The sequence below is a fragment of the Oculina patagonica genome, chromosome 7 (assembly GCF_052425735.1).
Source record: "Oculina patagonica isolate OP01 chromosome 7, crgOcupat, whole genome shotgun sequence".
Lineage (NCBI taxonomy): Eukaryota > Metazoa > Cnidaria > Anthozoa > Scleractinia > Oculinidae > Oculina > Oculina patagonica.
In genome coordinates, this window is record NC_135764.1 from 6,523,531 (window position 1) to 6,535,087 (window position 11,557).

At 38.7% G+C, this 11,557-nt stretch overlaps 1 protein-coding gene across 1 annotated transcript; it reads left to right on the top strand.

Annotated features, from left to right (window-relative positions):
- Positions 1-1,516: 1,516 nt before the first annotated feature.
- On the top strand, positions 1,517-11,520 carry LOC144661420 (checkpoint protein HUS1-like). The gene is made up of 8 exons (XM_078522177.1): positions 1,517-1,655; positions 2,796-2,923; positions 4,047-4,220; positions 6,096-6,203; positions 6,907-6,981; positions 7,489-7,588; positions 9,191-9,316; positions 10,514-11,520. The coding sequence occupies exons 1-8, from the start codon at positions 1,604-1,606 to the stop codon at positions 10,597-10,599; spliced, it is 849 nt and encodes a 282-aa protein (XP_078378303.1). The 5' UTR covers positions 1,517-1,603; the 3' UTR covers positions 10,600-11,520.
- Positions 11,521-11,557: the final 37 nt, after the last annotated feature.

Sequence of the window (11,557 nt, forward strand, 5' to 3'; positions counted from 1 at the left end):
ATTTAAGGATAAAGAAAGCTAAAATTGATACCCTTTTTAAGGCCCAAAACCCAAAAAAAATGACACCCTATTCAAGGGGAGGAGAAGCTTTCCGTGACGACCCAAATAACGGCTAACCGCGCACGGCAAGACACAAATCTTTATAAAATCGCTTTACTAATACCTGGACAGAAAATTCAGTTTTAAGACACCTTTTTTTCGTTTAGCTGGGCGTTTATTTTAGCTAATAGAATATAGGTACCCTATCTAAGGATCACACCGGGAACACATTGCCAAAAGGAGCAAAAATGATACCCTATTTAAGGACCGAGAACCTCAAAAACCATACCCTATCGGGCGGCACATACCTATATAGGCCACATATGGGAGTACCCCCCCCGGGATATAAATATTTCTTTTGACTGACTTTTCGAAGTGATTCTCGTGATACTGCCCCTTTAAACAATTTAATTCATAAAAAAATTGTATATAGCTATATAGACTGTTCACAGCCCTCTATTCTCTTGTATTTTTCTTCAATCTTTGAACGCAGGAAAAGAATTTCGAGAGTACTGTCGAGAACTGGACACTGTTCATACCAATTTTATGAAAACACGTCATCGTTGATTGGAGATGGCTTACTTCTGATCTTCTTTAACTGAACCGATTCATCAAGTTGACTGATGGCCAACTAGAGGACTTTCTTTTCACGAGTGCGAATACTTCAGCAATACCTCGGCCATCTGGTATTTAGGCATGTTAGGTGGTAGAGCGAAATTATAACTTATAATTTACAGAAAAAAAGGGGGAGAGTTCTGGAACTTGGCTTCAGCACTGTCCACTTCAACGCCTGATGACAGGCTGAGCCTAGACTTGCATTAATTGTTATCACTACCAGGAGCCCATTACCCGGAGTGTACAACTTCCATACTGCGTCTGTGAAACGGCGTTTTCACAAGTAAAGATATTTTTAAATACGATTTTCCTGGGAAATGGTTTCGGATAGCCAACCACTAGCGATTTCGTAGTAGACTGTTGATACGTAACTACCGTACCTCGTCCACCTGCAAGTTCACATCGGAGACATCTGTGGAATCTTCTTCGGAGTGTTACAGCATTTCAAGCGATAATTTCACACTTTCCAAGCAAAGTAGTAGATGAAGTTTATCGAAGTTGAACAATCCGGGTAATAGGCTCCTGACGTTACACTCCTTAACCTTATCTGACAAAAAGCCTCCTCTCCCTCCGCCTCTCACCCCCCTTAATAACCCGACCAGGCTTTCTGGATCCCAACTGAACATGTTTTGCAAGGCGGTTCTAGTGCGGTTAGGGCACTTTTGATTTGTATGCTCAAAAGTGTTTCGACGTGCTCAAAATTATTTCAAGACGTAAAATTCGGTTCAAGCGTCGAGAAAAATGCCTCCTGTTCTGTATATATTTTTTCCCCAAACGTTTATCTCCCAACCCAGCAACCGTAAGTAACGATGCTTCTCGTTCCCAGATCCCATACGTCGATTGAGGAGCATCCTGGGAAATTTCTAAAATGGCGGTAGTTTTGACTGTGTTTTGAGTTAGAATGAGCCGCGAATTTCCCTTATAAAATCTCTCAAAATACCTTTGCATAATGCGTTTTCGAGCCAGGATTGTCGATATTAACTGTATTCAGCATTTTACACGTAAGTAGCTGCATATTTTCTTATTTATGTCGTAATCGAAGTGCAATTTATTGGCTATCGGGCATTCCTCGAAAAGGCTACCCTGCTACCAGAGTCGCTTCGATCTTTCCAAGATTTCCCGACTTATCTAGGAAGAATCGAAGCGACTCTGCTAGCAGGGCACGAAAAGCCCTAATGTACCAATCAAATTGAAACTTTAACATCACCCGACGGCGATCCCCCAAGGCATTTAAACTTTTGAAGATTGGTTGTTCAAATTCCCATCTCCGGGCCCAAAAAGGTGTTCAAATGCCCCACAGTACATTTGGGTCGCGCAGTACTATTTCTTGATTTTCCAGAAGTGGCGAACTTCTAATTTCTCTTCTCGACATCAAAACATGTACACGTGTAGTAAGAAAATTTTAAAAGTGACAATGTTAACTTGGGAATAATATTTATTTTTATTATATAAACATCAGTGAAATACCAGGAAATCTTTCGCGCGAAAAAGTTATATCTTCACACGTGAAAATAACATGTTATTTTCACATGTGAAGATATCGATTTCGAAACATTTTCTGACAAGTCTGCCCTGTTTCAATGCTGAATGAGCCAAAGTAAATCAATATTAAGTCGAAACATCTTCGGATCTTCATCGGCAACCTTCGGCAATCTTCGGATATCTTCGGAAATTTTCGGAAAAGTTGGGAAAATGTTCGGAAACATTCGTACGACCTTCGGACAACATTTTGCAAATCTTCGGAAATCTTCGGAAAATGGTCGGAAATCGAAATTGGTAAGTTTATATAATAAACAGAATATTACATAGTTGCGCGGAGATATGAAATTTATCTTCTCGTGTTCAAATCGACATCCCACTCGCTTGCTGCGCTCACTCGTGAGATATCGATTTGAACACTCGAAGATAAATTTCATATCTCCGCGCAACCATGTAATATCCTCTATATCCATTTCTATTAAAATGTAAATTACTTATCAGAGAATTTAATTTTTTATATAACTTTGAAACAAATCATGTCCCTAGCTAGGAGAAGGAGGCTTGTGAAAACAAATACACGGCAATCTGTTGAAGAATAACTCTTTGATGGCTGGAATCAAATGGTTAAAATAATTTAACTAATATATTTCTTGCACCTGTAGGGGTCTTAGGAACCATATCTAGAATGGCCAAGACTTGTGCTCTGCGGATGACACCCACAAAGCTTTATTTTATTCTGGCTGATAGTAATGCAGTTGGGGGAGTATCAATATGGTGTGAATTAACACAGGTCTGTTGGAATTTTTTTCTTTTACAAAATGTTTGTATATTGTCAGGGAATATTTACTCTTAATATGTTTTACCCTTGCTATGAAATTTGGTAGAAGGGTTGACAGCAAAGTACATGTTTGGCCAGCACTAGGCAAATAATTTTCCTAGTGCCTGTGAACACAACTTAACTCAGCTACTTTCAACATGTATTGGAATATCACCTTGTACAAACCAATAAGGCTGTAGGTCAAGTAGGCTTAAATTAGACAATATTCTACAAGGTTGAACAGGATTAGTTGTTTTATTATTCATCAAATTGTCAATGAAACATAATATAAAATACATGTTTGTCCTGCACCAGGCAAATAATTTTCCTAGTGCCTGTGAACACAACTTAACTCAGCTACTTTCAACATGTATTGGAATATCACCTTGTACAAACCAATAAGGCTGTAGGTCAAGTAGGCTTAAATTAGACAATATTCTACAAGGTTGAACAGGATTAGTTGTTTTATTATTCATCAAATTGTCAATGAAACATAATATAAAATACATGTTTGTCCTGCACCAGGCAAATAATTTTCCTAGTGCCTGTGAACACAACTTTACTCAGCTACTTTCAACATGTATTTAGGAAATTTCCTGTGAAATTGCTTGGAATATCACGTTTTACAAACAAATAAGGCCGTTAGTTAAATTGGCTAAAATCAGATGATATTTAACACAACACAGAAGCATCAAATTGTCAATGAAACACATTTTGCAGCTAGAAACATTGAGGTTATGCAATGTTTTGCAAGACTTCGGACGAATCTTGGCAACCTACATTTATTTAACAAATAAGGGTTATCCCGTAAAATCGCACGAAATATCGGTTGATGGTTAGCCTATGAGACTATTGACTGAATCGGCTAAAATCAGACAATATTCCACAAGATTGAGCAGGATGATTGTTTTATTATTAAAAGTTGTTATGCAGTTAGCATGCCCACCCTATACCTAACTTTATATCTCATTGGCTCAATCAGCTTCTGCTATCCTTTTATGTGGGGCTATGAATAGTTTGGTACCTGTCCAGTACTTGTTTTCAACATTGCTAGGGTCACTGTAACAGTTCTTTCTTTCTTTTTTCTCTTTTTCAGAGCAACTTCTTTGATGAGTATCGCATTGAAGGAAAAGATGAAACTAACAACATCTACCTTGAGCTAGTGCCAGAAAACTTGACACGAGCCATGAAATCAGCAGGCAGTGCTCAAGCAGTGAAAATAAAACTCACGAAAAAACATACACCATGTCTGACATTTGAAATTACATTGGTAAGATGAGTCAAGCTCAATACTGGCCATGCATGCTCTATGAGGGTGGTGAAAAAGTTCATGAATTGACAGATTTGACCTTATAAAAGTGCATGGGCTGTTCATTTTTACCATAAATTGAGTGGACTCTTTCCACTATTTCGTTCATACTTCATGGCCGTCTTTTCTTTTCGAATTTCAGCATAAACGACAAAGAATTGCATCTAGCTCGTGGCGATGAATATCTGACAGATTTCTTGCTTCGCTTCGCTGCAGTTACGTTCACCCAAGTTTTGTACTATTAGAGGCGTTTTGCTCTTAGTTTTTGCTTCTTAGTGTAGCTAGCTCCTCTTCTGACAACGTAGAAAATTTCTCTTTGTTGTTACTATTGCTGAAAAGCTCAAAAGGAATGGAAAAACGTAGCAAGCTTGCCTTATAAAATTCCGCCATTGTCGACTAACAATGCGACAAGTTTACCGGGCTGACGCTATACTTAATGCTAATTGGCTGATATCCGTCACATGTCGTTTTTCCTTCGATTTGATTGGCTGAGACAAAACTGTCCAATTTTTCTTAAATTGGACAGTTTGTGCATTTTACCTGAAAGTCCTAATTGAAACTATCCAAATTTAATCCCAAATTGGACAGTTCCCAGAAATTAAGGAAAAATAGCTGCGCTGACAATATAGGATTTACTGACAGCTATATAATTAGGGCAGAAAATAGTGCTCATGGATCAGCAGATTTCTGTATCTATGGAGCAGCCACTTGCTCATAAATGTTCCAATAAGAGGGGGATCTCAGGTAAATAAAAAACAGACAAGGTCAGCTACCTGTCTCCCAAATTATTAGAAAATGTTTTATGACTAATATTATTGAGGCTTATATCTATTGACCTGTTGGAATTCCTTTTGGCCACTTAGAAGAGATTCGACTTTACTTATTTTTCATTTAATCGATTTGAAAAATTGCTTTCAGAGAAAATAATGGCTAATTGAAAATGAGATATAACATAGTTAGCTGGGCTGTGCCATCAAATTCAGTATTTGTTTTGCATGCAACATAATCCAATAGTGCAAGCTGATACATGTAGCATAAACAAATTGCCAGAAAATATACCACTGGCAGTGTAATACAGTGCAAAGCAATTGTTTCATCAAGCTAGAGTTGCTCTTGGCTATCACCTTGAGCAACTCTTACACTTTTTTGTGCTCTCCAAAGTTCCCGCATGCACCACAGTGTACACCAAAGCATGAGGGGGGGTGGGGGGTAAGAAAGGAAAAAAAAAAAATAATTTTGAATTAATTTTAAAAAAAAAAGAAAGTTAAAATTTTTTTCAATAAAAAAACTTTGAAAAAAAAAAAAAAAAAAAAAAAAAAAAAAAAAAAAAAACCCAAGCATGGGAAGCCTTGTAAAAGCCACAGGGTCCTTTTGTGTAATAAAAAGAAAAGTTGAAGCCTACTACATGTACTGATGATTTACATCAGGTGAATTATGAATGAGGGTTGGCTGTAGGGTTTCAATAGCATGTTTTCATAAGCGGCTACTGAAGGTGGAATTGGCAGTGGTAACCACAAAGGGGGCTGTAAGGCCCCTTCTTTTTAGGGGGATCTGTGGGCATGCCCCTCCAGAAAAAGTTGAAATGTAGAAGCTTGGAAATGCAAATGCTTGCCTGTTGATGATTATTTTTATTGACCACAGAACAGGTTTTTTTTAACAAAGAATGATTTTTTTTAGATGCAAATCTCATAAATGAAATCTTAACAGACGGCAGTAAGAGGCCCTCCGGTGACTCTCTATAAGTGGCAGTAGACCACTGGTTACCGGCTTTTATTGAAACCCATGCTGTATTTAAAAGAATTTTAATAACATTTAGTATTGTCCCTCTTTTTCCAGCCATCCCTTACCAGTCACACAAGAAGTGTAGTACATGACGTACCAGTTGGAGTGATTCCACAGAGGAACTGGGAGGATTACGAGGAGCCTGCTATGCCAGACTTTGATGTAAGTGTTGAATTATTCTTTACCGGTACTTTATTTTGGTTTTCCCAGCACAAATCAACTAGGAGTATTTCTACTCCCCCTGGATGATACATTGCATGAGTCACCCCTCCCCCCCCCCCTAACATTAAACTTGCTGGTTCCTTGTATACAACTACAATCATTGACAAAAACATAAAAAACACGAAACATGAAAAAGTCAAGTGATTTCACCTCTCCTCCTTTTCAATGTTGCGTAGCGTGCAAAAAAAAGCCTTCAATTGCCGCCTACTTTTTCTCACCAACTGAAACGCACTGTGTGAGGAGTTCGGGTAGGGGAGGGTGGGCCAACGACTTTTGTCAATGATTGTAGGATAAGTGGAGAAAGATGCTATGAGAGTAAAAGTGTCTTGTCCAAGAGCCAGGGCTCAACCAGATATGCTTGATCAGTAGTCTGACATGGGCCATTACACCACCCATAATCTTGACCCAACCAGTTCCGCAAATTGAACTGGTAATGGGCCAAGTTGACCTGACAAAATAATGGAAAGTGCCTGGGTTTCTTATGAGTGGTGTATTTTCTTCTTTTTATTTCTTTCCTTCATACATTCCTCTGTCTGTCCATCCACCTGTCCATCCATCCATTTGTCTGTCTATCTGTCAGTCCCTTTTTTTTTAATTTTTGTTCATTCATCATTTGTTTCGTTTTTTGTTTTTTATTTTGTAGGTTAGCATCTACATGCCATCCCTCAAAGTGGTGAAGAATGTGATTGAACGAATGAAGAACCTCAGTTCTTTTTTGGTAAGTTGTTTTTTGTAATTCATTAACCAATTTGTTCTTTTTTCTTATTTTCATCATTTTCATCAGTTCCTTCTCCCTGTTTGGGGAATAGATAGGTTATGGTAATCAAAATCTGTGTCAAGCCAAGTGCTCCAGGCAGGCCAGAGGTTATCCCAGTTTCTGAAGCATAAAGTGACCAGGAGTATTTCTACTTCCCCCTGAATGGGATGCTAGTCCATCGCAGGGTTATCCCAGCATTAAATGCACAAGTTCCCATTTATACACCTGGATGGAGAGAGGCACTGAGAGTAAGGTGTCTTGCACAAGAACACAACACATTGACCGTGGTCTCGAACCCCGACCGTTCGATCTGGAGTCAAGCGGGATTAGGCCATTAGGGATTAGGCCATTAGGCCTCTCACCTATCTGGGGAATAGGCCCAATTAATGTATTCAACAACAACACACCATGGCCTTTACTCGTGACATGTGAATGGTTTACATGGCTAATTAAATTGTTTGTTGTTAGATACTCGCAGCCAATCAGAATGGTTACATGACACTCGGAATAGACACAGACTTGGCATCTGTCACGACGCATTTCAAGCACTTGGACACGCCTACTTGGGGTACGTAGAGATGCAGTTACATACAACTGTGGATTGGTCTGGCAAGGGTCAGAACTACAACCCAAGACAATTCTGTTGGGAAGGTCGCCAGTTCGCTCCCCTCCCACCTCATTAATGTTGAAGTATACCTAGAGACTTCAATCACAGCATATTGTCTATCATAATGTTCAGTAATACTCAAATGATATCGGGGAGAGGGGGCCCATCTTGTGTAGGTGCCTAAGTCCGATTTTCAAAATGGTGAAATCAAAACGTTCAGTGCAACCTTCCCAAGGACTTCTGTCCTGGGTTGTAGTTCCATGTTGTATGAGCTTTTGTTTGATTGTTCAAAAATGTTCTACAGCCAAATGCTGTAGTTGCATGCTATTTTTTTTTTTATTTTTTTTTATTTTTTTTTTATTTTTTTTATTTTTTTATTTTATTTTATTTTTTTTATTTATTTTTTTTTTTTTCTATTTTTTTTTTTTTTTTTTTTTTTTTTTTTTTTATGTTCTGTCGAAAGTTGATTTGGAAGAAAAACAATACTCTGATATAAAAAAATGCAGATCGAAGGTTGATTGTTTTATTTTTGAGATGCTGTTCAATAGGGAATTGAACCCTGAGTTAAATACTCAGAAAGACTTTATTCAGTCCAAACTCATTTACGTGACTGCGTGTGAATACCTTATTGCATCATTATCACATATTTTTACTTTTTATTCGCGTCCTTTAGGAATTCTTTTACATTTATAGTCGTACCTAATTTCATTCATTTTTTACTTGATAATGACGTAAGCGAACGTCGAATCGTTGTGGCATTTAAACCTTTTCAACCAAGATGGTTTTAAAGATGATTTCCAGTCCTACTGCGCAGACTCAGGGTTTGTTTTCATTTTTGTTTTGAATTCGTTGAAACGTTACACTTCGGTGATAGCGTACATGAAGTTTTTTAGTTCGCCATTACGGATCGTTTCGTTCAAGAATTCACGATGAGCTAAAACGTCCGTTTGAAATACCGTCGAGCTTCTTTTACTCGTTATTATTGTTTTGCAAGGATATCTGGCGTTAATAATATAGAAAAAGGTAAGTTTTGTCCCGGAATTTTTATTTTTGCTAGTAAACATTCTTCTGTTTGTGAGGCTCACAAACAGAGGGGGGTTTTGCATTTTTCCGGGCTAAAAAAATTAAAATATTAAAAATAAATTGCAGGGGACTGGAAAAGAGTGGGTAACCATGGTAACGTACATTTATTTCAACTGAAAGTGTGTCTTCTGTAGAACAATTAGTCTGCCAAGTTTCATTGGTCTCTGCAAAAAATGGCTGAGTACTCGACATAAAATTGGGTTGAGTAGATGACGTCATCAGTCCCCTAATTTGCCTATTTTGCGATTTTTTTAAGCTTGAATATCTCCGGAACTAAAATAGATATTTGAAAACGGAAAACGCCATTTTGAATCTTTCGTTAAAGAGTCCATAAAACGACTAAAATATCAAGAGGTAAAAATTTGATCACAGTAAAAATTGTTTAGCAAATCTCATCTTCCAAGAGGATTTTATGACATTATTTTTCTTCCAATACCTTTTTGGGATTGATTAGCTTTATTTAAATTATGTAATTTGCAGAAGGTGATAATTCATCTCAAAACCACAATCGAGATCCTGACAAGATGGCTGAGGCGAGAGTGGATGTCAGAAAACTTGCCACTTTTCTACACAGTCAGCAAGTCAGTCCAACCCGGGTCATATGTAGTAAGTAGCTTACTGTTGGTTGTAGTTGTTTTCAAAGAGGGTAGCAAAGGGGGTGTCGTGATCCTGTTTCACGTAAAAATTTTAACCAAATTCAAGCGTCACGTATACTTGAAACAGCAGAATTCACGAATCACGTGTCTTTTCTAGCTATTTTCACGCGTCACGGTATAATTTTTGCCCTATTGTCACGCGTCACGGACTAATTTTTGCCCTATTTTCACGGGTCACGGTATAATTTTTGCCCTATTTTCACGCGTCACGGACTAATTTTTGCCCTATTTTCACGCGTCACGGTATAATTTTTGCTCTATTTTCACGCGTCACGGACTAATTTTTGCCCTTTCCACGTGTCACGCATAAACCCTTTGCTACCCACTTCAAACGTTGCAATTCGGTTACCTTCGCAGAATGTTTTATATCTTTGACAATGCTTTTGTTACTGTCAATCTCAATGCTACGAGACCCACGAAATCAAAATTCAAACGGCAATAAACTTCCGTCAATCGTGCACTGCATCGGTACCTTGCAATGCGTTTGATGGACGGAGTCTATCGCCATTAGAATTTTGATTTTGAGGGTCTCGTAGAATTGAATTTTTTAAGTTGAGGTATGATGTCTATAATACAAGTGGAACGTTGGTAAATGGAAGTGCTCGTGTAACACAGGTCTCGTGTACCTCAGTGACAGAGCGTCCGACCCATGTCAGAAGATCATCGATTTAATTCTTGTTGGGAAAAATTGGCTGTTTTTTACTAGCTTGTGCCACTAACGGAATAACAGCTTTTCCATGCCTTTAAAATCATATTTGGAATAACTCCTAGCATAAAGAAACTGAAACCGCGCGAGACAAAGGTTAACATTTGACCACGGTGGAAAATGAGCCCACGATCTCAGCTCAGTAAGAAAAAATGAGAGAAAAACTTAAATGTTTCTGAATAACAACTGGAGGAAATTCGTTGGTGGGAGTAATTTGACTTCAGTGGTAACTTCTAGGCTTAAAACTAGCTTGATTTGCATGACTATCGCTTGTACAGAGATTGGATACGCGCTTCCCGTAATACTGGAACCCAATCCCTCCTCTACCGAAAATCACACACACAAATACCGAGTGCGTAAGAAACTGGATAACCTCTGACCTGACATTTTATACCAAGTTTTTTTTTCGTCTTATTTTTTGTGTTCTTTTTTAATCAACAGATATCGTGCACGGCAAGGCAGTCCAATTTCTGTTGCTTCATGAAGACCTTTCTCTTCAGTATGTCATACCAGCTGTTTCTGTTTGATTCTGAGTGTAGCATCGCGCAGTTCATATCATATGGCACGACAAAGCGTTAGATATCTTCGTTGAAGACCACTTGATGGGATTTCCCACAGAACTGGTATTTATGGCAGATGGCACAGTGTTGCGCTCAGTGGCAACTTCGGTGGTTCGTCGGTGACCCATAGGTAACTTGTCGGAAACTCCTCGCGTCGGTCCCATCGGTAACTCATCGATCGTCACTCAGAGTTATTCGACAATTGCTCGGTAACTCAGCTTTTCCAGAAGATGGACAGTTCTGTATCTATTGAGTTATATTCGACTTACCCGGCGCACCAATATTGCTAAACAGCTTCCTTCGTTATTTCTTTGGATAGTTGGTTCGTTGGTTAGTTTGTTTACAGATTAAAGGCCTTCGTGTCTAGGTGTCCCGAAAGGACAAAGGTTCGGCCTAGACTGTCCTTCCGTGAAGTCGTAGAGATCGATCGTTGAGTTCGACGGGCCGCCATCTTGGTCCTGAACGCGAGTGAAAACTGTGGAGAGTGCAAAATGCCACGCTATAAACACGCCGCAGCCTTACTCACGGGTTTTTTTCCCTCTACCCAGTTTTCGCTCGCGTTCAGGAAACAAGATGGCGACCCGTCGAACTCAACAGTCGATCTTTCACGCGACTTCACGGGAAAGTAGGACTCTAGGATTGGCCAAAATGATTACTTTGGTTTGGTTTTACGATACTCAACTGAAAACTGCTCTATCAACTTAAAGTTGACAATCAGTTTAGTGTGAAAGAAACATTTACGTTACTTAGAACAAACTTTGGTGCAAAACTTCTAAAGGAAAATTTGTAAGAGTGAACAGATAAGTAAAACTTTTTTTATCTGAAGGCTTTGCTTTGAGACTCGTGTTGAAACGGAGACAAAAGGTAACTCGAAAATGGCCCATTATATCGACTCTAGGGTCGAAACTTCTCGGGTTCTGTTATA